The sequence below is a fragment of the Salvia hispanica genome, chromosome 2 (genome assembly GCF_023119035.1).
Source record: "Salvia hispanica cultivar TCC Black 2014 chromosome 2, UniMelb_Shisp_WGS_1.0, whole genome shotgun sequence".
Classification (NCBI taxonomy): Eukaryota; Viridiplantae; Streptophyta; class Magnoliopsida; order Lamiales; family Lamiaceae; genus Salvia; species Salvia hispanica.
In genome coordinates this window covers 36,437,605-36,463,061 of record NC_062966.1, presented here as the reverse complement: position 1 = coordinate 36,463,061, position 25,457 = coordinate 36,437,605, and the positions used below count along the sequence as shown (strand labels likewise).

The window sequence follows — 25,457 nt, the reverse complement described above, 5'->3', positions numbered from 1 at the left end:
AGGGGTAGAGAGAGTACTTTTTATAATGGGACTTGCAATTTTGTGGGGCCAAATTTGTGGAATTCTATTTCCACCACTTCGAATTTTTGTTGAGATTTCTTTTAATATAATAATAATAGAGGTATGCAGAAGTTCTTGATTAATTAACTATGATAATTGAGAGGTTGGTTACATTTAATTGTCAAATTTATTTTGCTACATGGCATGTGCAACTACTAATAAATTAATGAATAATTTTATGATTGGGTCTATTCAAAAGATTTAGGCCGATTTGATGGCACGTGTGTGTGTCTTTGGACAGATTTCATAACGTAAAAATGATCGTTAAGTTTGTTGGTATTTAAATGCAACTAATGTTGGACTTCTTTTTAAACGTTAGGTGTAATTTAAAATTAGAAAATATATGAGATAATATGTTTGTTTTCATAGACATTATGAGTATGTGGAGAGCATGTGAGACTTAGTAGAAAAAGCTATAATTGATGAACAAGTAGCATATTAATTAGAGGTTGATAATATATCATCTTTGTTCATATATATCTTTTTTATTTCTCATCTTCTTTTCTTTTTAGGGAGGGGATAAGAGAGATCAATCATTGAACATCACATCTCCTTTATTTACTTTGGTTTTGATTGTATTTTAATGCACATAGTTGGAGTAAATCAAATCACAAATTTGGAGATATAAAAGTGTCTTCCAAATAAAAATTCACATTTAACTTCATATTAGTAGTAGATAGCAAAAGTATGATTAGCAAAAGCCACTAACCAAAATAGCAACACTAAAAGTTCCTAATCAAGATGTTTAGTTCTAAAAATCAACAAATTAAATATTGATACAAATCAAGCAACCACTATATTGCACAGAAGGAAAAATCAAATCAATAAGAGTGGGAATTAAGATAGCATTAGATGTTGATGTCAATTCATTCGTCAATGAAGTGCAATTAAAGGCACTGGCTTCTAATTCACGAAGATACAAAATTAATCCTTTCATTATGCAAGTCCTAATTTAGTCCAAATCCCCAAAAAGTAATTCTAATTTGAATATTCTAAATCAACAATGAGATAACTAGAGAAACATAAATTATTCCAAACTTGATTTGGATAATATCAATACAATTTCTTTTGGGGTGGATATGGGGTGATAGATCCTAGGCATGCAAAAGAAAGTATTAGAAACATCTCAACTTTGTGTGCTAACACAAGCACGCCTTAAAATAGTCTTTTTTTTTTTTTAAGAAAATGTGTATACTCAAGCTTAAGACTTTTGATAATGGGTAGATGATGTGTCCAATTTCAAGATGGTTATATTTTTCAATTATTCCACAATGTAGAAAAAGGTGACCAATTTCAACAATTCTGTCTAAAAGATATATTTGATCAATTGATTATTGATCCATCTTAAATGCCAAGGTGGTAGCTTTGTTTTGGTAAAATAAATAACACTAAATTTGACCTAACTCAAACTAGTAAAGGTTTGAGACTTGACATTTGGGGATTACTTATTGAGCTTTATTCTTAATTATACTATATTTGGTTGCTTTCTAGAATAAACAAAGGCATGTGTACATTTGATCAAAATAAGCTCTATATTCCTATCTACCACATTTTATTGGTAAATCATCACAATCAAATGTGCAGGTATAATTTAGAAATAATGTGTACGAATCGATTATTAATTAAATCGCATATAAATGAAAGTTGGATTTAGTAAATTTATTAGTGATGTCATGGAAATTTTGTTGTCTATGATTCTCAAATTATATTCAGCTGTCCCTTTGATTATAATTTTCTTTTTGTACGATGTAGACAGAATGTCTGCCTCTTGCCGGAAAGAATTTGATTAATGAATTGACTAATTGCGCCATAATTTATATCAAATCACATTTATAATTAAACTAAGTAGTGGTAAAAGAATCTGATTTCTAATTTTTTTTGTTAGTTACTCCCATATATTAAAAATTCAAATACAGATAAACACAATGTAGACTTAAATGCCACTATTAAAGTACTATAACAACTACTACTATAGTCTATAGAGTAGTATAAACACTGAGATATATCGCACCATTTAATTAATTAGTTAATACTACTAATTAACTAATTTTATGCCACATGCTTACGTAGCACTATATATTATAGATTACATATTCCTATCTAAATATTCATAGTATCAAAATTTGAAATCTGATATAGTCTTACATCATCATTCATCACTCACTCTCCATTATAAAATGTGTACTATACAAAATAAAAAAACAAACAAAAAGAAAAAGAGACAAACACAAATGTATTTACTTTTAAAAAAGTTTATCTTCTATGAAGATAAGATACGTTGAAATCGCGACGTTGAAACTACATGTTAAAAATAAGCTACAAATTTCCACTTCCTATTTACCTAATACCTGAATTTTTAGCTGCTCACAATTAATTTATTTGGACGTGAAAATAAAATTTAATTACTTCCAGAGCAGTTGAAATACCTCACTAATTTGAACATAAATAAATGCTAATAAAATTAAACATTAATTTAATTGCTTATCAATACGTATCCCCTTTTAATTGCTGTAGATTAACTCTTTAAATTCATTTTTTTTTCACAATAAATCAATAATAGGAGTTCATATTTATAGCAAATGCCGCGAGTATATAATAGTAGTAATTAGCAATAGAAAGTGTTGCATAGTGAAGTGATAAAGCACCATCAAATTAAAGTCATCAATTAGTAATCCTTCTTTTTTGTCTTTCACTAGTACATTCTTGTGCTTTAAGATTAATTTTGTTTCCTTATTTCTTTATTTCTTTTAGGAAAAAAGACTGCAAATAAATATCACAAGACATGATAGTCCCACACTCTCTTTATGCTTTGGAAATTCTTGGAAGCATGGCTAAATTAATAAACACTAGTGGATGAATAATAAATTTTTAAAGATTGCTTTATGATGGATATCAACGTAAGACATGCAGTAATCAAGTTATTTGAACTGTTTCTGTTGACACGAAATTTATAAAAGTTTTGTTTATTAATTTAGTGAACATAAAATAGTAAAGTATTAGCAAGAAGTGCAAGTGAAGTTGGCGAAAGAATAAAATAAGAAATATTTGAGATAAATGCCTCAATCGCGACTCAGTTTGAAATAGAATACGATTCAAGAAGCATAGAAAGGAGAAATTACAATAATAACACAAATAGAAATGAAAGATTTTCTCTTCTTCTGCAATGATTATATTCATACGGATTATAGGAATAAAAAACGAACGCTTTCGTTTGAAATAAGGCATTGACAATGTGAAGTATATATGGTTGGTCAATATAATTTTATGAAATCGGTGGCAAATCTCGTCTTGTGAATTTCGAGATGATGTGTTGTCCAATAAACTTAAGGGTAAAATTAAACTACTAAATGAATTGCAAAAGTCAAATAATGGACGTTTTTCATGTTGGTGCAAGACTTCGTCACTAATTTTCAAAATTTAATTAACATATAGTACATGTGACTTGTGAGTTTAGGGGTCTCTAGTCCAATTGTATGATTTTATTCAATTTGAGTTAGTGCCACTAATTGAGAGTGTCGTTTAATCGCTTTGAATTGTACTATAGTTAAATTACAGTCATGTCTAGATTTGTCAAATGGATTGAATTAAGTAAGCGCAATCGAACCAAGGCATGACTCAGAAGTGAATCGAAATGACTTTGAACAAGAATGGTTATAATCGGATCGGTTTTTTAATTCACATCAATTCGAAATACAACCTAATCCGGACTCATATAAAGTTCACTAAAATTAACTCTATATTTTAATTCTTTATATCGTAATTTTAATTTAATTTAATTATTTCTATCTATTATAATTTACCAAATCCCTCCCTGCAATTCAATTCCTCCGCAATTCAAACTAAAACAAATACTTATATCCCTAAAAAATTGTTTTAATTTAATACTCCATCCGTCCCAGATAATTCGTCCCAATTTTCCATTTTGGTCTGTCCTACATAATTTGTCCCACTTCACTCTTACAATTTTTGATAGTGGACTCCATATTCCACTAACTCATTCCTACTCACATTTTATTATAAAACTAATATATAAAAGTAGGACTCACATTCCACTAACTTTTTCAACCCACTTTTCATTACAATTTTTAAAATCCGTGCCCGATCAAAGTGACCCGAATTATCCGGGACGGAGGGAGTATAACTATTACTATATCAAAGCTTCCTCTTCTTCCTTTGGCACACGACCCACCGCGGCCCGAATCATTTCCAAGTAAAGCCCGATCTCCTCGCTCGAGCCCCCGGCCCAGCCCGGATCCAACGATTCCTCCCCAAACTCCCGCCGGCACCTCATCACCTTCTCCTCAACGTCGTCAACATCACCGGAAATATCCGGAAATTCATCAAAATCTAAAGTCCTTCGCGCCATTTCGAGATTGCAATTAGCATCGTAGTAACTGATCGCGCAGGAAAGGTACTTCGATTTCAACCTCTCGTCGCCGGAATCCAAGCGATGCCGGTAGATTCCGTCGTAGATCTCTTTCGATCTCGCAATCGCTAGCTCAACGACGACGCCGGCGACGGCTCGGTCGTCGGAGAGGTTGAATCGGTTCCAATTGGATTTGAGGATGTTCCGGCAATCGCTTGATCGGTTGGTTTCGGAGCAGAGGTCTTCGAATCTTCTAGAACTTTCTTCTTCGCCACATTTTGAAATTGGAACTGCGATCGCGAGGATTAGAGCGAGTAAGATCAATTTTTGGGAATGGGAAGCCATTTTTTTTATTTATTTTTGGATTTTATGTTATGAATTATTTGGTTGTTATATAGTTTAGGCGTTATTAATTTTGATAGTAATGGCGTGTCTAATTTAGTGCGGTTTCGAAATTCATAATTAAGTGTAAGTGTGTTTGCTTTAAATTATGGTGTTATCATGTTAGTTAGTGGTTAATTAGGCGGCGGTTTCAAATATTTATTTTACTTCAATTTTGATGTTGTGTAACGAGCATCATCACTAAAATATTCTCTCGTTTATTGTAGGTAAACTATATTTGTTTTACTTTATAGTAGTATTTATTTTTATTTAATAACTCAAAAATTAATATTGATACCATTAATCATATAATGTATTTTAAAAACTATTACTATAACGTATGCGTGGCATAAATTAAATATGAGTGTTTGTTCATCGATAATGCTCAAATAAGTATTTAACATAACATTTCTCAATACATATGATTATATTTGTATATTTTTAATTCATTAGATATTTCCATATAAAACAATTTCTTTTTTTTTTTAACATTAATATATCAAATTTAGCTTTCCGAACCAAAACCAGTTTCTTGTGTCCGTCTTCTCTCTCTTTATAAATTACTCCACATATATATTAAAAATTATATACATAAACTAGTATTATTCAAATTCATAATTTTGCATCCGCCTTATTTTCCAAACATTTTATTATTTTGATTTTGCATAATTCTCCCAATAATTCAACAAACCATTATTTTATATTTAAATGAACTCCCAAACGGTTAGCCGCAGCACAAACCCCGTCCAAGTAATCCCTGCTCATTGTTCGGGTCCCCAACATGACCCGGATCAAACGTACGCGCCAGACCCGAATAGCTCCCTGCACTCATCCAATTCATCTACTTCGTAATTAATCTGATCCACCAAAATCTTCCAATAATAATCAGAACCTAAGTTATGAGGTTGCGATGAACGTCAATGTAATTCTCCAAGCACAAATGGTACTTCTCCTTCAGAATTTTAATTTTAGTTTAAAGTAAACAAATTTACTAAGAAAACAAACCATTCGTTACATTTTACATCTCTTTACGAAAATTCCAAAAATACCTCCTGCCATGTTATAAGAACATCTACTGCATTGCAACGTTATAAGGACATTCCACTACACAATAGTGGACAAACACTATTGCACTAAAAGATATACTCCATAGAACTTTAAAAAGGTTAAATAAAAATAATATCGCTATCTTGAATGGAAAGAATTGAGTATAAGAATAAAAAAATCGAAAAGTATACGATATCAATTAATTAATTTGATTACAGATTACAAAATAAAAATAAAAATATTCTCCCAGTTGGAATCGGTTTTTCGGCATGCTCATATATATTAGCCTAAACCTTCGCACAAAATAATACTCACAAAATAACACCAACCATTGGTATTGCCATTAATCCAAGCCATGGTTTGGATACACAACCAACAGATGAGATTCAAGGTTAGCGAATGTCGATACAAGGAGACTGATTTCCCCCATCTTAGCATCAAAATAAACATATTGTTCTATAGTCAAGAGTCGAACTACCTTATAAGCCAAGATGATTCCGGAACGGCGGCGATGCGGCTTCTTCCTTTCTTTTCCTATGACAACCCCAGCACCACCGCCACAGTCGTCCACGTCATCGCCCGAGAAAACTTGTTATATGATGACATAAAAGAAGCGGTGGGAAAACCATTCCGTGATCATATCCAGAATGACGAGCGCAGCCTGGTCAGATGCTACAATTATGTTGGAGAAGACGAGTTGGCGTGCAAATCCATGATCGATCACGTATGGGAAAAGGTGTCAAAGATCAGAACCAAGTACGTCGAATTAAATGTCGATTTGCATACACAGATGAAATATACTTTTATGTATAACCTTAGCAAAGGCCGCCGCATCGCCATGGCTGCCCCGTGGGTCCTGCCAATGAAGTTTTTTGATGGTGGTGGTACGCCGGTGACGGAGGCTTGCCCCATCTGCTTGGCGGAGATCGGAAGTGCCGCCATGTTTAAAATGCCGAATAGTCATGTGTTTCACGCTGCGTGCTTCGCCCTTTCGTTGGAGTCCCGATCCAAGCATCCGATGACACGCACAACTCGAACACCCGCCAAAACAAGGATTATCCATCAAAGATAGATGTCGGTCCTTGTAATCTTTTGTTTTCTTATTTTCATGCATAGTTTTGGTAATTACTTGTTTTACTATTATTTTATCTTTGGATTTTCTTCTTGATTTTTTCACGAGTAGGATTATAGAGTCGAATCAAGCAGCCTATATATACTAGGGTATCAAAAAAACATTGAATAATAAAGAATAAACCATTTTTTCTCTCCTCTAGTTTTCAAAACCCTACAACTTAAACTAGGGTTGTGCTTTCGTTTAATGCTTTGATTTGAGTGTGCTCTCAGATTCACCTATCATATATATACTACCATGCCAACCAATGGAGTGATCGATCGAGTTTGACAATTTTTAAATCATCCCAAAAAAAAGAGAAAAGAAAAAAATGGAGTATAAATCTTTGTATATTTTATTTCAAATTTCAGAGATACGGTCATAATCATGAATAGGTTTAGGTTCACATCAATTAATTTACAAGTTTTGTTTTTGTTTATTTTTTTGTTTTGGTGATGGACTAATGTATTAGATATATGCCGTAATATTTATGGGCTAACTTTCAAAATTTTGATATATTGTAGTCGTATTGGAATCTATCTTATAATATAGAAAAATTGTCCTATGTTTGACATTCTTCAAGGCATATTATGATTATGATGCTACCAAATTAAAATAAATTAATCTTATCTTATTAAAATAAATAGTTTGGACAAAAAAATCAACGAGAATATTTTAATTAGTAGTATTAATGAATTTGTGTTTTTGGTTATTTTAGTTCCACAGTTCGAAGATAACAATTTTTAATTAACAAGGGAGAAGTATTTTGCTTTTTTCAAAATGAGTAAATGGTAGTAGTAATTATACAAAGATATAAAATTCTGTTCAATTTTTGAATTGAGGTACTTTTGATCGAAAATTCAAAAGTTCAATTTTTCCAATATTAAAAAAATTTGATTAAATAATACTTCTTCTGTTTTATAGTAGTAGAAATATTTCTTTTCAGCATGCAGATTAAAAAAAAGTGTGTAAAACGAGTTAAATAATGAAAGAATAAAGTAAAAAAGGAAAAAAGGTAGTATAAAAATGAAGAAAGAATAAAAATAAAAGTAATCGAGGTATTTTAATTATTACCATTTATAATTTTCCAATCCGTCCGTCCAATTCAATTCCTTCTTCATTTGAAATTAAAACAAATTAAATTATAGCCCTAAAAAATTGGTTTTAGTAGTTTAAGAGTGACTCCAATGACGGACGTCCCGGTAGGACGTCGCCGACGTCCGATCGGACGTCCGCCGTAGTGGCACCGAAGGGCGCCCGTCGCATGGGCTCACCCGTCCTCCCCATGGGCGGGCGGACGTCCGCCGTTGTGGCGTCACTCGGACGTCCGATTTTTATAATTTTTTTTAAAACTCTATAAATATGGCTCGTTGAACTTCATTTCATTCACACACCACTTGTGTTGACAAGTTTTTCTCTCTAAACTCTATTTTCAAGTATATGTAGAATGACAAGTAGTCGTGCGGGTGGTAGTGGCGAAGGCACTAGTGATAGTGATAATGAATTGGATCTCGCTGTGGAAGAGGCGATTAACGATTGCTCCGGCAGAGGCAGCAGCGGCGGCATACCTTGGCCGATCCATCGCCGACGTCATGTACCCCGGGACCACATTGCTGCACATATTCGGTTGTATGAGGATTACTTTGTTCCGCAACCGCGTTTTGGGGATGTCTTATTCCGGCGACGTTTTAGGATGCATCGTCCGCTGTTTATGCATATCGTGGGTGCTTTAGAGAGAAGATACGAGTTTTTCAGGATCAGGGAGGATGCGGCTGGCAAACCCGGACACACGCTCATACAGAAGTGCACTGCCGCAATCAGGCAACTGGCGTACGGAGGCCCGGCCGACATGTTCGACGAGTACCTCCATATTGGCGAGTCTTCAGCCGTCGGGTGTCTGCTGAATTTTTGTGCGGACGTTAGAGCCCTCAAGAAGCTAGGGTGGAAACTAGAACCCTTGTTGTTGACTATTATAATGTAGGATTTTAATTGTTCAATATTTAAATTTTTAGGATTGTGATATTGTATGGTTCGGTTATTTAAATATTTAAGTACTTTTAATGAAATATTTTCTAAATAGTTGCATATCTAAATTGTTAGTGGAACACGTGAATAATGAAGAGAAAAAATGGTTAAAAGATGAAGAATTGCAGATGTTATTGTTTAAATAAGAGATGTAGTAAAAATAGGCGTAGGACCTTGTATAGTTTAAAGATGAACAAAAGATGGATAAAACATTGTTCAGGCCTTACCCATTTGCTAAATTTAACTTTGAAAGCCCATTCATCTACTTCATCGTGCCCTATTTTAATACTCATATTCCATAACACAAATTGATTAAGTAGTATTTGTGTATAAGTTCTTTCGAGTACTATGTATAATGCATATCATTGATTAGAAAATAAAAATAAAAATTCGTATTTTAAATAAGGTTAATTAATTGATAAACTCTCATATAAGCTTCATTTTAATTTTTACTTTCATCTATTTTACCATTTTGGGATTTGCAAATAGTGAACTGGACCATACTATTAATCATATCTATCCTGCCCACGATAGATTGATACAGTAATTTATAATTAACCGCATATTAAATATAATTAAAAATATAATGTCTATTTTTAACCATCGTAAACAATGGAAAGTATGACCACCAAAATGAAATCTGGATGCAGAGATATTATTTGTGGTACTGACAGGATTACATAATAATGTGCTGTTGTTCAATGCTTATATATATGTAGTGAGACTAATGCAATTCTCATCTGAAATATGAGTACAAGTGCAGTTTCCATTTTCATGTAAGCCATATTTACAAAAATGTTGGAAGTTTTGAAACCATCTGCTGTATCCTACCTTCCTACCAATACCAAACCATGTGCTGTATCCTACCTTCCTACCCAACAAGGAACCAAATCAATGAGCTCACTTCATTTCATATGCGGCTAATTTTGCAAATTACACATAATCTATATTTGTATTCAACTATACTCCATTTATGGAATAATTCTCAATTATTCACTAGCGCCATTTGGTTAACTATACAATACCTATATGGATGTTAATTCAATTATACTACAGTATGACAAACGACATAAAATTTTACTATGCTCGGAGAAGTACAACGATGTGCATCGCGACCTCATTGAGGCGTCGAAGAGCTTAGTTTCCGTTGATTATCCGGAAATTTTGGATAAGATCGATGACACATAGGATGAATTTGATGAGTGCAGACAACTGTTCGGGCCGGACTCTTTTGATCCAGGTCATGTTGGGGACCGTATCTTTCCCGTATTTTATTAGATATAATTAGATTTGATTACTCTATTTTCATAGGATATCATTGTATCCCCACATATTATAAATATGTGATGACTATCATTCATCATTAAAGAATAATCAAATTGAATTTTACTTTATTTTCTGTATTCATGTTTAGGGAGAAAACCCTAGAAAAATGACCATCTCCTTGACGGTTCCAACGTTCGTGACGAAAAAACCTATCTTCGATCACCGATTTTCGGATGCCTATCACTCTGTAAGGGAAATGCCCTTATCATAACCGTTAACATAACCCTTAAAATTAGAGGTGAGACGCAGAAATTTTTTTCTTTAGTTTAAAGTAAACTAATCATTCGTTACATTTTTACATATACATTCAAAATACATTTAAACACATTCTTAATTTTAGCTGTCTGCATCTCGTTTTCCTTAAATAATTTTTGTTGATAATTATTTTTAGGTGATGCTTCTCCTTAGGTGTCTCCATCTCATTTTCCTTAAATAATTTTTGTTAATAATTATTTTTAGGTGATATTTCTCCGAAAGATAAACAAGTTACCTACATAGTACTCCCTCCATTCCATAGTAATGGAGGCAAAATTAAGAAAAATTGTGTTAGGTGAGTTAAGTAAAGAAAGAATAAAATGGAAAATGAAAAAGGCAGAGAAATAGAGAGAAAAAAGTAAGAGAGAGTAATGTAGGTGGAAAAAATGTGTTGACTTTTACTAAAAAGAGAAATGACTATTAAAATTGTGTTAGGTGAGTTAAGTAAAGAAAGAATAAAGTGGAAAATGAAAAAGCGAGAGAAATAGAGAGAAAAAAGTAAGAGAGAGTAAAGTAAGTGGAAAAAATGTGTTGACTTTTACTAAAAAGAGAAATGACTATTACCGACACTTGTGTCTGAGAAATGGAAGCTCCCACACGCCAGCAGTGAGATTCGAACCCAACTCCTTGTAGCAATATTTGCTCCCCCGGAACCAACTGCGCTAAGTCCCTGTGGACGACAAAATGACTCTATTACTATGGTACGAAGAGTAGGACTATAGGAGTAGTAATACACAATATTGTACTCCACTAATTTGCCGCGTGAAGTGGCAACATTCGTAAGCGTGTGTCGTGTGGGTAAAAATTTAAGTAGAACATAAGTAGGTCAAAAAAATATGTGCACTCAAGGAAATGATCTAAAATTAGATGTGGGACACGTGATTTTAGAATGATTAAAATTAGGCAGAATTTTATTTCAAATTTAAAAAGGAAAAAAAAATCATTCAAAACATTTTAGAATGAGAAAAAGTATGTGATTAACTTTTTATTTTTAGAAATTGGACTAAATATAAAAAAATATCAAAATGGGATTATTTTTTGTGGACTGATGGAGGACGAGAAGTCCAAAAAATTAAATGAATCTCTTATAATAGAGTAAATATAGTACTAATTAATTTGCCTCGTCAAGTGGCATTGAAGTGAGTTCGTATGTGTTTGTTGGCCAAGCAGTGGAGTAGTTAATGACGGACCAAACAAAGGTCTCGGATTCGAGACCATCAAGATACGACTTTTGCAAATTTTTATTTATTTATTAATACTCCCTCTGTCCACGAACAATAATCTCGTTTTATCATTTTAGGATGTCCAAAAAATAGTCCAATTTATAAAAATGGAGAACTCCTTCTACTTACCCACCTTTTTCTCCACATCATCGGAACAAAACACAATTAAATGAAATTACTATTACAATATGATTAAAATGAGTATGACTGATTAAAATTGATGGGTAAATACTAAATAGCATATACTACTACAACTACTAAATTTAGATTGCTTTTCACAGAGGGGAAGTGACGCACGGAATTGGATCCTCTGCGGTGGGGAGGAAACACAGCACCGTGTTGTGCATAGGAACAACATTGTTTTTATTATTTCTTGATGTTTTCTCTTCGTCTCTCATACTTTACAAATTTTGCATTAAAACTTTTGTCGTTTCAAAAGTTCATATCTTTAAGAAACGAAGAAAGTTTATAATTTCAATCCTAATTCCACAATTTCTTTTTAATTTCAAATTCAGATTAGTTTAGTTTTTTAGTGTACTAAAAAAATACTAGGATTATGAAGATATTATTAAACCTACTTTTGTTTCTTTGTTAGTACAAAAATATAATAAAAAATAATTAGAAATTTAATTATCTAAGAAAGAGAAATAGTAAAAGAAACACATAAAAAAAAGGACTGGCAGGCTAGTGTATATAGAAACTTAATAATTAGAAAAAGAAGAAAAAGGTGAAAGAGTAAAACGTGGTCGTTCCTATGGACAGCATAGGATCCACTCCCAAGTGACGCACGGCTATTTCATTCATTATAAGAATCACATAAGGCATAACCATCTCCCACTCCACAACAATCACATAACCATCCATCTCCCACATTCCAAATGGCTGATAGTAAGGCTTCTTCTAGCCGTTCCCGCCCGGCCTTCCCCCGGCAGAAGCTGATCGCGTTTGAGCAAGCCTTGGAGATTGTTACGGCGAAACCTCATAAGCAATTAGCAGACCTTGCACATCTCATGCGCCTCCTGATGGATATCCCGGAGCCCTACCGGCCCCCGGTGAGGCTGGACAAGATGGAGGAACTCAAACAACAGATCTGCCGCCCCACAGCCACCGTGAATGTCCACCTCAACGACATCTTCCCCGCTGCCTCCCTCCCCAAGGAAGGCGAGGAAAGTGAAATTGCAAAACACTGGCGCAGGATGGGATGGGGGGGAGACGGTGGAAAGGAGGAGGAGAAGAAATGAAATGGCTAGGTGTAAGTTAAACTATGTATCAAACTCTTCATTTTTTTTGTGAATTTGTCGATAGATAGATAATCTATTAATCTATATGTTTTTCAACCCATGCTTTTCACTTCTTCATACTAATCACATATTGCTTTTTGGCCGAAATTTTATTGAGTGGAAGACTTTCTCTTGAGTCAAACAAATGAAAGAATTGTTTATTTATGTCACAAAAAATATGCATGAAATTTCGTTTTTCTCTACTATTTACTTATTTTCTTGATTTTGTTCGAAGATAATAAAGTGATGCATTCATAATTAAAACTGATTCCATTGTAAAATATAAAATTTTATGCCCCCTTAATATTCGAGCCTAGCTATTCGTTGCAACCATTACTATGTCAACTAATCCAAACATTTTTTTTTGCAGGTGCTTCGGTGTTGTGTCTTTTATTTCGAGTTTAGGTTTTTATTTTAACAAAGGCACTTTTTTTTCCTACCCGAGGGTCTTACCCAAATCCCGAGGTTTTGATGAGGCCCACCCAGCCCGTAAGTTCATCCGTGATTCTTACGGGCTTTAATGTAAAATTTTTAAATAATTTTATGCGTATGGTTTTATTTCATTTATCGTTGATTCCGTGTACAATTACGTAATATCTATGAAAATAGCATTATATGCAATTGTGTAAATATGAAGAGAGATAAAAAGATAAAAAGTTTGAAAGAATATTATTTTTTATTAAAAATATAAATAACTTAATTATCTTAAAATTACCTCAAATATTAGAAAAATGAACCAATTAAAAGAACTCGTTAATAGTGTGATAAAAAGATGATCTTGGCTTTCAAGAAACCAATCTAAGTGTGTGTGCTTTTCGTTTCTCATTTTTTTAATAATCACACGTAATCGGTTTGATTAACGGCTGTTGAGTCGGGTATTATTTCAAAATAAAATTTAATAGTGCGATTTTCGACTAGATATACCTTTTTTTTGTAACCATAGACGTTAAAGTTCTCAAAATCGAAGTACTCGTGTTTCTTTTTGCATTCTTTTAGCATTAAATCGTTCATCGTGTGTAGATATTTCTTTTCTCATTCATTTAGGACGCAGTAGTATATCATTTCTTTTACAACTTTTTAATATCCATTTATGTTGGAATATGCCAAAAAAGTAATGGAGGATGAGATTTTGAGTATTTGAGCTTCGATAATGCATTGAAAAATAGAAAGGGAAAAAGTAATTATCTACTCTTTTTATTTAATCAATCAACCCTATTTGAAAGGTCTAAATAATTATTTCATCGGTTAATAATCATCGAGATCTCGGGGCAGGATGAGAAAAGTGCAGGAGACGATGACCGGTGAAGATAAAATGTATCGAAGAATAGATCGAGGCGAGCAGAAGCGGTTGGGGGAAAAAATGAGCTGGAGGCATATTGGAAGATTAAATTTTTTTTTACCAAAAATCCTTATTCTGAAAAATTCGCATGCAGGAGACGACGACCGGTAAAGACGAAAGGTATCGAAGAATAGATCGAGGCGAGCAGAAGCGGTTGGGGGAAAAAAATGAGCTGGAGGCATATTGGAAGATTAATTTTTTTTTACCAAAAATCCTTATTCTGAAAAATTCGCATGCAGGAGACGACGACCGGTAAAGATGAAAGGTATCAAAGAATAGATCGAGGCGAGCAGAAGCGGTTGGGGGAAAAATGAGATGGAGATATATTGGAAGATAAAAAAAATCCAAAAAGCCTTGTTTTGAAAAATTCGCGTGCAGGAGACGATGACCGGTGAAGATGAAAGGTATCGAAGAATACATCGAGGCGAGCAGAAGCGGTTGGGGGAAAAATGAGATGGAGGCATATTGGAAGATAAAAAAAAAAAATCCAAAAATCCTTATTCTGAAAAATTCGTGTGCCTCGAACTTATATTCTAAAAGGTCGGCGAAATTAATTTTAAATTTTGAAAGGTTAGTAATTGAGACTCATATTGCAATATTTCCCATTCTAATTATACCCGATGAATCATGGAGTCGTTTATTGGTAATGGACTTTCTAATTAGTTGGTCCAATTATTCGTTTACGTTTATGGATTTATCATTTATGTGATGAATTGGAATAACGTGGTGAATTTATATGTTTATTTCTTTATGATCATGACTAACGTTTTGAAACATTATAATTTGTATGTTTCTGATTTCATATTGATGATGTATTGCTATGAATCGTTAAAATTTGAATGTCTTTTTCGTAGTGTAAATCCAAAAAAGTTCTAATCAATATATAATTTTGTTGTTTTAATATAATTTTAAATATTGTACTAATGGTTTGAACTTTAAATGATAACTTGCTTTATCATTTTACCTATATTACTCTAAATAAATTGAGATTGTAAATATTAGTTGTGATTTATTTTACTGTATAACTTGATTATTTTACGCATGTCAATTATTGTTATATCCATATACCTATTTGATTAAAATGTTATTAATATCAAATATACAAGTTACAAGTTGTATAAATATTAATGCATAAAGATTTTGTGCATAGCATAGATATTATTATTACACTAGTATTCATAATATGTGAAATACAAAAACATAACTAGCAAAGTAAATCAAATTCAATCAATTATTGAAAAGTAATTATACGTGAGATACAAAAAGATGGAGTATTTAGGAAAGGAAATCAAATCCTAGAATCCTAACAAAAAGTCTACGTCCCGATCATATTCATAAGGTTTAAAATTTGAAATAAGATACTCAAAGATTTATACTCCTTTTTTTGGGCAAATTCGATCGGTTGGCATGCGGCAGAGAGGACAAGAATTACCATACCCGATCCAAAGGGCTAAGCACTCGGCGTGAAAAAAATGAGTACACGGCAACCTAAACGTGGCGGCCCCACCGATCTTCGCCAAGCAGATTGCGCAACAGTCCATCATCGCCTCACCGCCACCATCGCAAAACTCCAACGGCAGATACCTCGTGGTAGCCATGGCGGTGCTAACGATATACATATAAGTGTATATCATCCGTATATTCAAATCGACCTCTAATTCGAGGTACTTGGTTACGATGTTTGATACATTTTCCCAGACCTGCTTGATCACGGGTCTGCACAAGAACTCGTCATCATCTCCTTGGTTATAATTGTGGTAGTTGCGCATGTCGCTCTGGATATAATCGCGGATAGGTTTTCCGACCGCTTCTTGTATGTCATCATATGACAAGCTTCTTTCTCTTTCTCGGGCGATGACATGGACAGCTATGCGGCTAGTGCTGTCTGAGGAAAACAAGGGAAGAGGTCGTTGCACCGCCGTTCCGGAATCTTGGCTTATAAGATAGTTGGACTCTTGGCTATTGAAAAATATATTTATTTTGATGCTGAAATGAGGAAAATCAGTGTAGTTGTATGGGTATGTATTTACAATGAATCTCATCCGTTGGTTATATATCCAAAACATGGTTTGGAATATTGGTAAGAGCAGTGGCGGCTCCTGTTATTTTGTGCCAAGGTTTAGGTGAATATATATAATATGAGCATGCCCGGAGAATCCGATTCCAATAAGGAAAATATTTTTATTATGGATTCTGTATTCAAATTGGTAATTTATATTGTATAGATTGTTTTCGACTTTCCTTAATTAATTCATTAGCTATCAATTAATTAATCACTGTATTAATTGGAATGGAAAGAGCCATACAAATATACAATCAATTAGCCAGGGGAGCACTAGGGCGCATCCTTAATTAGAGTGCTAACGTACATCCAACCACGTGCTGCCATGTGACACGAAAAATGCAATATTGTATATATAAAAATGCAATACACATTTGTGAAGTTGTTCATGCATTTCCGCAGATTGCATTTTAGTTATAGGAAAATTGCATTTTTTATTGTTAAGTTTTGCATCTTCACATAAATTGCATTTTATTTTGTTAAGTTTTGCATTTTCACATATATAAATGCAATCCGTATAGATATAAAATACAAATTAAACAGTCAATATCGAAAATGCAAAATTCAACAATAAAAAATGCAATCTTCATATAACAAAAATACAATCTGTCGAAATTCATATTGCATTTTTCTGTATATAATATTGCATTTTTCGTGCCACGAGGCAGCACGTGATTGGATGTACGTTAGCACTTTAAAATTAGTTAGCATATTAGTACATCCCCAGTTAGCCATAATATATATGTATACATATTTCATAGATTAACGAATCATAATTAGTCATTAATTAATTGTTGCTAATATAGTACTTCGTTTTACTATAATTGAGTCATTTTACCATTTCGCGAAAAATCTTCATAGTTGAGTCATTTCCTTATATAATTAACTTTTTTCTTTTCTTACTTTACTCTTTCTTACTTTATTCTCTCTATCTTATTCCCCCTCTTACTTTTTTATCTATTTATTTAACACACCCAACATTACTTTCTAAAACTCCGTGCCGAAAAGTTTCGCCTCAACTATAGTGAAACGGAGGGAGTACTTACTACTACTATTCCTTATTAGTCTATTAATTAATTTGTTTTCGGAGGGAGTACTTACTACTCCTTATTAGTCTATTAATTAATTTGTTTTCATATCATCTCTTTTGTATTCGTTTTTAGGCCTGCAAATTTAGTTATTGGAGTTAGAGCGAAGAATGGTTGTCGGCGGCACATAATTTAAACTTTTCGACGATACCGACGCTAAAAAATACCTATAACTTTGGGCTCTCAATATAAAATTTCTGGCTTCGCCGCTGCATGTAATGGCCTAATTGATCCCTTGGATTCCGTCGTAGATCTCCTTGGACTTCGCTATCGCGAGCTCAACCGCGGCGCTGGCAACAGCTCGGTCATCGGAGTGGTTGAATCGGCTCAACTCGGGTTTGAGGATATTCTGGCAAAACCGTTTGGTTGGTTGGTTTCGGAGCAAAGGTCTTCTAATCTTCTAGAACTTTCTTTTTCGCCACATTCTGAAATCGGAATTGCGATCGAGAGGATTAGAGTGAGTAAGATCATTTTTTGGGGATGGGAAGCCATTTTAGGATTTTATGTTATGAAAGTATTTGGTTGTTATATAGTTTAGGCGTTATTAGTTTTGATAATAATTGCATTTCTAATTTAGTGCGGTTTCGAAATTCATAATTAGGCGTGTTTGCTTTAAATTATGATGTTATATGTTAGTAGTAGTTAATTAGGCAGCGGTTTGATTTTTAGTTTACTTCTATTTTATGTTATGTTATTATGTTAGTAGTTAAAAAATAGTACTCCTGTCCGTCTCCAGAAAATATACACTTTGGGTTCGGCATAGATTTCAATGCAAAAGTAGAAAAGTAAGAAAGAGGTAGAGAGAAAAATTAATTAAAGTATTTTTAATGGAGAATGAGTCTCAGCTCATTAGAGTGAAAAGAGTTTCTAAAATTAGAAGTGCATATTCTTATAAAACAGACTAAAAAAGAACGATTGCATATTCAGATAGAGAGTATCCCATATGCATGATATAAATTGAAGTGGGCGCGTTTGTTGCTCATACAAGTATGTAAAGTAACATTTTGTCATCACATATAGTATAGTAGTATTTCTTTATATATTTTAAATTCAATTATTTCAATATAAAACTTTTCTTTTTTACCAATACACCTTCTAATAAATAAGTACTGTACTTAATTTCTTAACTAGCCGTGATTTTTGAATTTGGTCTTTAGTGTTTGAATTCCAACTATTGCATATCTTCCTGTGTTTCTCCGATTTATCCTGAAAAAATATATAAAATCTGGAAATATATTTAAAAGATGTAAACTGTAAAGTACTACTACTAGTTAACAACGATGAAACAGAAAGTTGTAATTTAACAATTGACATGGAGTAAAATATTCATATATATACACATAAAAACAGAACCCTCTCGTTTGAGAATAATAAAAAAAACCTTTCTATACCTTAATTAATCATTACTAATATTTCATCGTAATATTTGTAAATTTTGAGATTTTGAGTAATCATTATCATAAATTATTTTTTATTTAGCTTTTCGAACCAAAACTATTTTCTTCTGACCGTCCTCTCTCTATATAAATTACATGGCCAACAATAGTATTAAAATACATTGATATATTATGTTAATTCATAGTAGTAATTTTTGCTTATTTTCCTACCATTTTAATAATTTTAACAATTCATAATTCTCCCAATAATTCAACAAATCAATTTATATTTATTGATCTCCCAAACGGTCGGCCGCAGCTCTAACGACGTCCAAGTAAACCCCGAGCTCATCGTTCCGGTCCTCAACATGACCCGGATCAATCGAGCCCGACCCGAACAGCTGCCTACACTCATCCAATTCATCCACCGCGTCATCGATCTCATCCAAAATCTTCCGATAATCATCGGAACCTAACTTCATCGCCGCCTCCTTCAGATCGCGAAACACATCGTTGTAATTCTCCGAGCACAAGTGGTACTTCTCCTTCAGCTTCTTGTCGTCGGAATCCTTGTGCCACTTCCTGAGCTTGCCGTGAATCTCCTTCGATTTAATGGTTGTTGTATGAGTTTCAGTTTTGAATTTGCTTTAGTAGGCTTAAGGGTCGGTTTTGAATTTGAGGATATACAGTGGTTGAGATTAATTGCATACGTTTAAGTAAAATCAAGATGATAAGTTTAAAATTAAAGCTCAAGATTTATTGATGTTGTTTGATATCCCAAATAAAAATTAAGATAAAAATAAATGAATTTTCTGAGCGCACAAACTAAGTCGAAATCCATTTATAATTGGACAAAATGTAAAGTGTTAGTGTGAAAGGTTGCGGATGTTGTTTAATTAAGGGATAAAATAAAAATTAATTTAGGACCCATGAATAGTATAGTTAGGAAATGAACAAGAGATGGATAAAAGATTGTTTAGGCCTTACCCATTTGCTAAGTTTAATTTTCAAAGCCCATTCATCTACTTCATCGTGGCCTATTTTAATAGATCTAAAGTCATATATATTAGAAATGGGCATTTCTAATATCATATTCCATAATACAAATTGATTAAATAGAACTTGAGTATAAGTTCTTACGACTTCTATGTATAACGTATATCATTGATTAAAAAAATAAAATAAAATACATACTTTAAATAAGGTTAATTAATTTATAAACTCTCATATAAGCTTTCATTTTAGTTTTTACTTTCTTCTATTTTACCATTTTGGGATTTGTAAATAGTGAACTGGACCATATTAATTACACCTACTAGTTTTAACCCACGTGCGATCCACGACAGAATATTTTTTCGTCATACGATTTCAAATACCTAATTGATTAATTAAAATGAAAAACAGTATAACTATATAAGATATAGAAATAGAAAAATATATTATATAATAACAATTCAATAAATATATACTCCTTAATTCATTTTGCACCTCAAGACATAATATTAAACAAATTTTAAAGGGAATCAAGACAAACATAATTATTTTAATAATGATCAAGTGTTGACACTTTTGAAAAATATATTTAAAACAATCATTCATATCTCTCTACCGAAAGAGTGTAAATCACACTTTTAACAAAATAATGATTACTCATAATATTCAAGACCGTCAAAATTATAACCATAAAAAAAATTCAAATGATTACTGAACAAAAATATACCTAATATTTATCAATTATAATATTTTACTTAACATGATTGTCTATAGATAAACCATATAAAATTCTAATTTTATCAATAGTATTATTATTAAACCAAAATTTGATAGCGAACTATTTCATTTTGTTTGAAAAACTAATTGTTTGATCAACTTGATTTTCTAGGTAATTACAAATATACATATACATGAATTTATATTATAACGCCAGTGACATTATAAATTAATATACAAAAACATAATATATTGAGTAAATATGAAGATAAATAATATGCATGTTTCGAGTTAAAGTTGTTACAATTCTTCCTCTCTAAGAATTGTTAGAAATATAGGAATAAAATTCTCGAACCATATACACGCGGTACTTTAACTATTACAATAAAAAAACAACATTAATTGAAATGTAAATTATAATGAAAGTTATCGAATAAACCGAACTATAAATATGGTTGAGATAAACCTCATTTCCGCAAGACAAATTACATCACAATTATTTCTCTCGTAGACGTAATATCCCCAAAGATGAAACAACTTCCTACTAACGTATATATAACATCTCAAGTGTGCTAGGCACCGATGAACTTGATGGGGCTCCAAAAATCAAGCAATACAATGTTTCTAAAGTGTACAATAATGTTTAGAGCTTTTGTTGGTGTATAATTTATCTACAATTTTACGCCTTTTATAAGCACAAAGTTAGAACATTAGAGATCATGATATTAAAACATCATAAATTATAAAATTAAGATTATAGATGTTACAAATGTGGAACGTCAATTATATCTAATTATATTTTGAATTATGGTATAGTAGTCTTGAAAATTTGTTAAATGTTCATTATTCTATTTTAATATTTGTAACCTACGGTTACTCATTTATTAGCTCTTACATGATTATGAAGTTGTCTGTCCATAAAACTGTTGATATAAGGTATTGACCAATGATTAAACAAATGGTTAAAACGTGCAGGAGTATTAAACACAATTTTTATTGATTCATTTCACAATTCAACAATAATTAAAGAAACGGTCAAAATTTATAACATGCTGAGTGCTAAAATAGATTGCATGTCTCGTAAATATTCAAAATATAATTCAAAATTTGTAAATATTTCAATTCATGCCTATAATTCATAAATATTCAAATTAAGACTAAATCCCGCCTTTCATATATGTATAAATATCTATCCTGCCCACTATAGATTGGAAATTTATTAACCGCATATTGAATACTATAAATAAAAATATAAATAGGGGTGGCAAAATGGGTAGTGGATAATGGGTAATTCACATTTCGACCCGCTACCCGTTAGTCCCGATAATACCCGTTATTATTAGTATTAGTCATATTCCATCTTCTAATACTCCACCGTTCCATATTCATAGAGGTGTTTCAAATAGTTAAAGTAGAGCAAAAAAGTAAATAATTAAATGATAAAAGCCATACACGCACTCATTTTGAAAAATTAAAAATAAATAGTTAGAACAGAGAAAAAATAAAGTAAGAGAGGTAATAATGTAAAAAAGAGTATTTATTTTTCCAAAATGATTGGAGAAAATGAAATGCCTCTATTAAGGTAGAACAGTGGAGTACTTTATATAATCTAAGAGTTCTTTTAAAATATTTTTATATTCCAACGAACATACAATTGAAAACTCACTGGAACTAGCTATAGAGTGTCCCCTCACTTTTATTCTCAATCTATTCAACGTTTACCATCGATATTAATAAAGTAAATTAGGGAACATTGACGATTATTATGGTTTTCATATTTTATAGTAGGATTTCGGGTCGGGTACGGGTACGCGCAATATCGGGTATGAGATACCCGACACGAGTATTGGGTAACTCCGATATGTCCCGGGGCGGGTATTGGGACAACAAATTTGGTTAAAATTGGATACGGGTACCCGACTTGTCGGGTGCGGGTACCCGCGGATAACCCGTTTCTCTACCCCTAAATATAATGTCTATTTGTTAACCATGATAAGAGAGGAGAGCTAATGATCATACCTTAATTATGCACAGACGTGACACCTAAACAAGAGACTAATAAGAGTTGGAAAGATATTGTTGCAGGACATGGATGCAACAGAAGCCAACATATTACTCCCTCCGTCCCAGATTTATAGTCACATTTAGTTATGGCACGGGTTTTAAGGAATTGGTGAAGTGTGTAATTAATGAAGTGAGAGGTGAAGTGTGTAGTAAATGAAATGAGATGGCGAAGTGAGATGATGGAGTGTGTAATAAATGAAGTGAGATGATGGAGTATGTAATTATGAAGTGAGTTAGTTGAAGGTGGATCCCCTTTTTGACTTTTTGATTTTTTATTTTTGTTTTGATTTATACTAATGTAGATAATGACATTTGGGTGTAATTTAAGTGAATAATGGGGTAAAATTTTATGTCCAAATATGGAAAATTCTAAATGTGACTATAAATGTGAGACGGACTTTTATGGCAAAATGTGACTATAAATCTGGGACGGAGAGAGTATTTGTGATCCTCACAATTGCTTTGTCACACAGTTGGTTCAATGCTGGTTACAATATTCCCTATAAATGTAGTGAGACGATTATGCAATTACTATCCTGAAATATGAGTACAAGTTTTATAAAGCTATATAGTTTCCATTTTCATGTCTTTAGCTGCAATTCTTTCACTATTTAAAAAAAAGGTAAATTGCTTAAAAATTCATAAACTTTGGGAAAAGTTTGGGTTATTCCCATAAATTATAAAATTTGCACCTAAAGTCACGAACTTTATCAGATCGTGCAAATTTCCTAAACTACCTGACGTTATTCCCATAAATTATAAAAGTTGCGCCTAAAGCACGAACTTTATCAGATCGTGCAAATTTCCTAAACTACCTGACCTGACGACATATTTCCGTTAAAAACTTATCCCACGTGGCATGCCGGAGGCGTGACATGACAATTTTTGACTGGGGATAAAACGGGGTCGTTTTATGGTTTTTTTTATTGAATCTTCTTTACACGTCGCCGATTTCATCCTTAAACCGTTTGTCGACAGTTTCACTCTTGTCGATTACGTTTTTCATCGATTGAATTGTAGTTGGGCTTTCGAAATCAGCCAAAAGAGGTTATATTACCCGAGTTTAGGGTTAAGCCAGAAATTTTGCCAAGTCATGCCTTCGGCATGCTACGTAGGATAAATTTTAACGGAAATATGCCACCGGATCGAATAGTTTGGGAAATTTACACAACCCTGTGGGCAGTAACTTTGGAGGTAACATTTTTGGAGGTAACACTTTTGTGGGCAGTAGCTTTTGTGCGAAATGAGTATGGATGATTAAAATTGATGGGTAAATATCATATACTACTAAATTTAGATTGATAAAGCACAACTATTTCATTTATACAATATTTCATCTTTGCATTGTGATGGACTTTATCAGAGATACCGAAATAGAAAGTGAGATAGCAATACTAGCAGGTATCATTTTCAGTTATATTTTAACCATAATTATACTCCCTCCGTCACACTTAAAATGAAATATTTGGAAATCGGCACGAGATTTTATGTAGTGTTGTTTTGTGAGTTAAAGAAAAGAGAGTTAAGTAAGAGAGATGAAAAAGTAGATTTTTTTTTTTTTTTAAAATCTTAGAGTTATAACTTTTATTGCAATTCTATAGTAAAATCCAAAGAGAATCGATAACGATAAATAATTGCAATTTTATTGATTTGAAACTTTGAATGTAAATTTCTACAATACAATATTACAATTACAAGTTACAAAATACAACAATACTACAACTATACACTTGAATTTAAAATTTAAATACAAAATTACAATTTAAAAAAAACATATTAAAAGTAAAGTTGAAACAATTAGAAAAAAAAAGAAATAAAAGGAAAAGGACTTGAGCTCAACTTAAATTTAAAATTTAAGTTGAGGTGCCTACGTATCCTTAATGCTCAATTGCATTGAGGAATCAAAGTCCACGTAGTTCTCTTACCTTGCTTACCTTGTTGGTTGGCGGTTGACGACGGTTGGCCTTCATTCTCCACCTTCATCCTCGGTGTCGGTGAAGGTTTCCTCACTCTCTTCACGAGCATCCCAATCTGGTTCTTGCGCTCTCCTTGCAGCTTTTCCCCAATCATCAAGTAACATCACGGCTTCCATATTTCTCGCGGAGAGTTTGCTTCTTCTCACGTCCAAGACACATGCTCCAACACTGAAAGCGGACTCGACGGCTACAGTGGAAGCCGGGACTGCAAAGATCTCCTTAGCCATTGACGCAAGTATGGGATAATCTTTCTCGTGTGTTCCCCACCACTCTAGGACGTCGATTTGGGCGGGTGTCGGACCTGCATCACTAAAAGTATGGTGGCGTGCTTCCAAATAAAAATCTAACTCGCTTACCGATCCCATTGAGGTGGACCTTGAACTTGAGCTTGTGCCGTAGCCGTATAAGTCGGCTAATTGTGATTGAGCATCGGGGTCATCATAAGCAAAACCAAAACCGCCGTATTGCTGCGGTTGAGGAGCATGTTGTGTACGTGGATGAATTTGGTGGGTACGGTTATACTTTTCTTCATATTCGGCAAAGAGAGTACGCAAACTACTTTCAAATTGAGCTTGAACAAGTGATCTATCAGGAATGGTTAGTTCAAAAACTCTCGAGGTTTCATTATCATCAAAAGGCAAATTTTGAAGTGGACTAAGATCAATAGAACGCAAATTTTGATAATAGAAATCTAAGATCTTAGTTGTGCCAGCTAATTTCCATTTCGGATCCAAGCACTTAGCAATTAAAAACACAGTTGGAATTTCA

At 32.9% G+C, this 25,457-nt stretch overlaps 1 protein-coding gene across 1 annotated transcript; it reads left to right on the top strand.

Annotated features, from left to right (window-relative positions):
• The first annotated feature begins 8,412 nt into the window (after window positions 1–8,412).
• On the top strand, window positions 8,413–8,946 carry LOC125206897. Its single transcript, XM_048106112.1, has one exon. The coding sequence runs from the start codon at window positions 8,413–8,415 to the stop codon at window positions 8,944–8,946; it is 534 nt and encodes a 177-aa protein (XP_047962069.1).
• The last annotated feature ends 16,511 nt before the right edge of the window (window positions 8,947–25,457 follow it).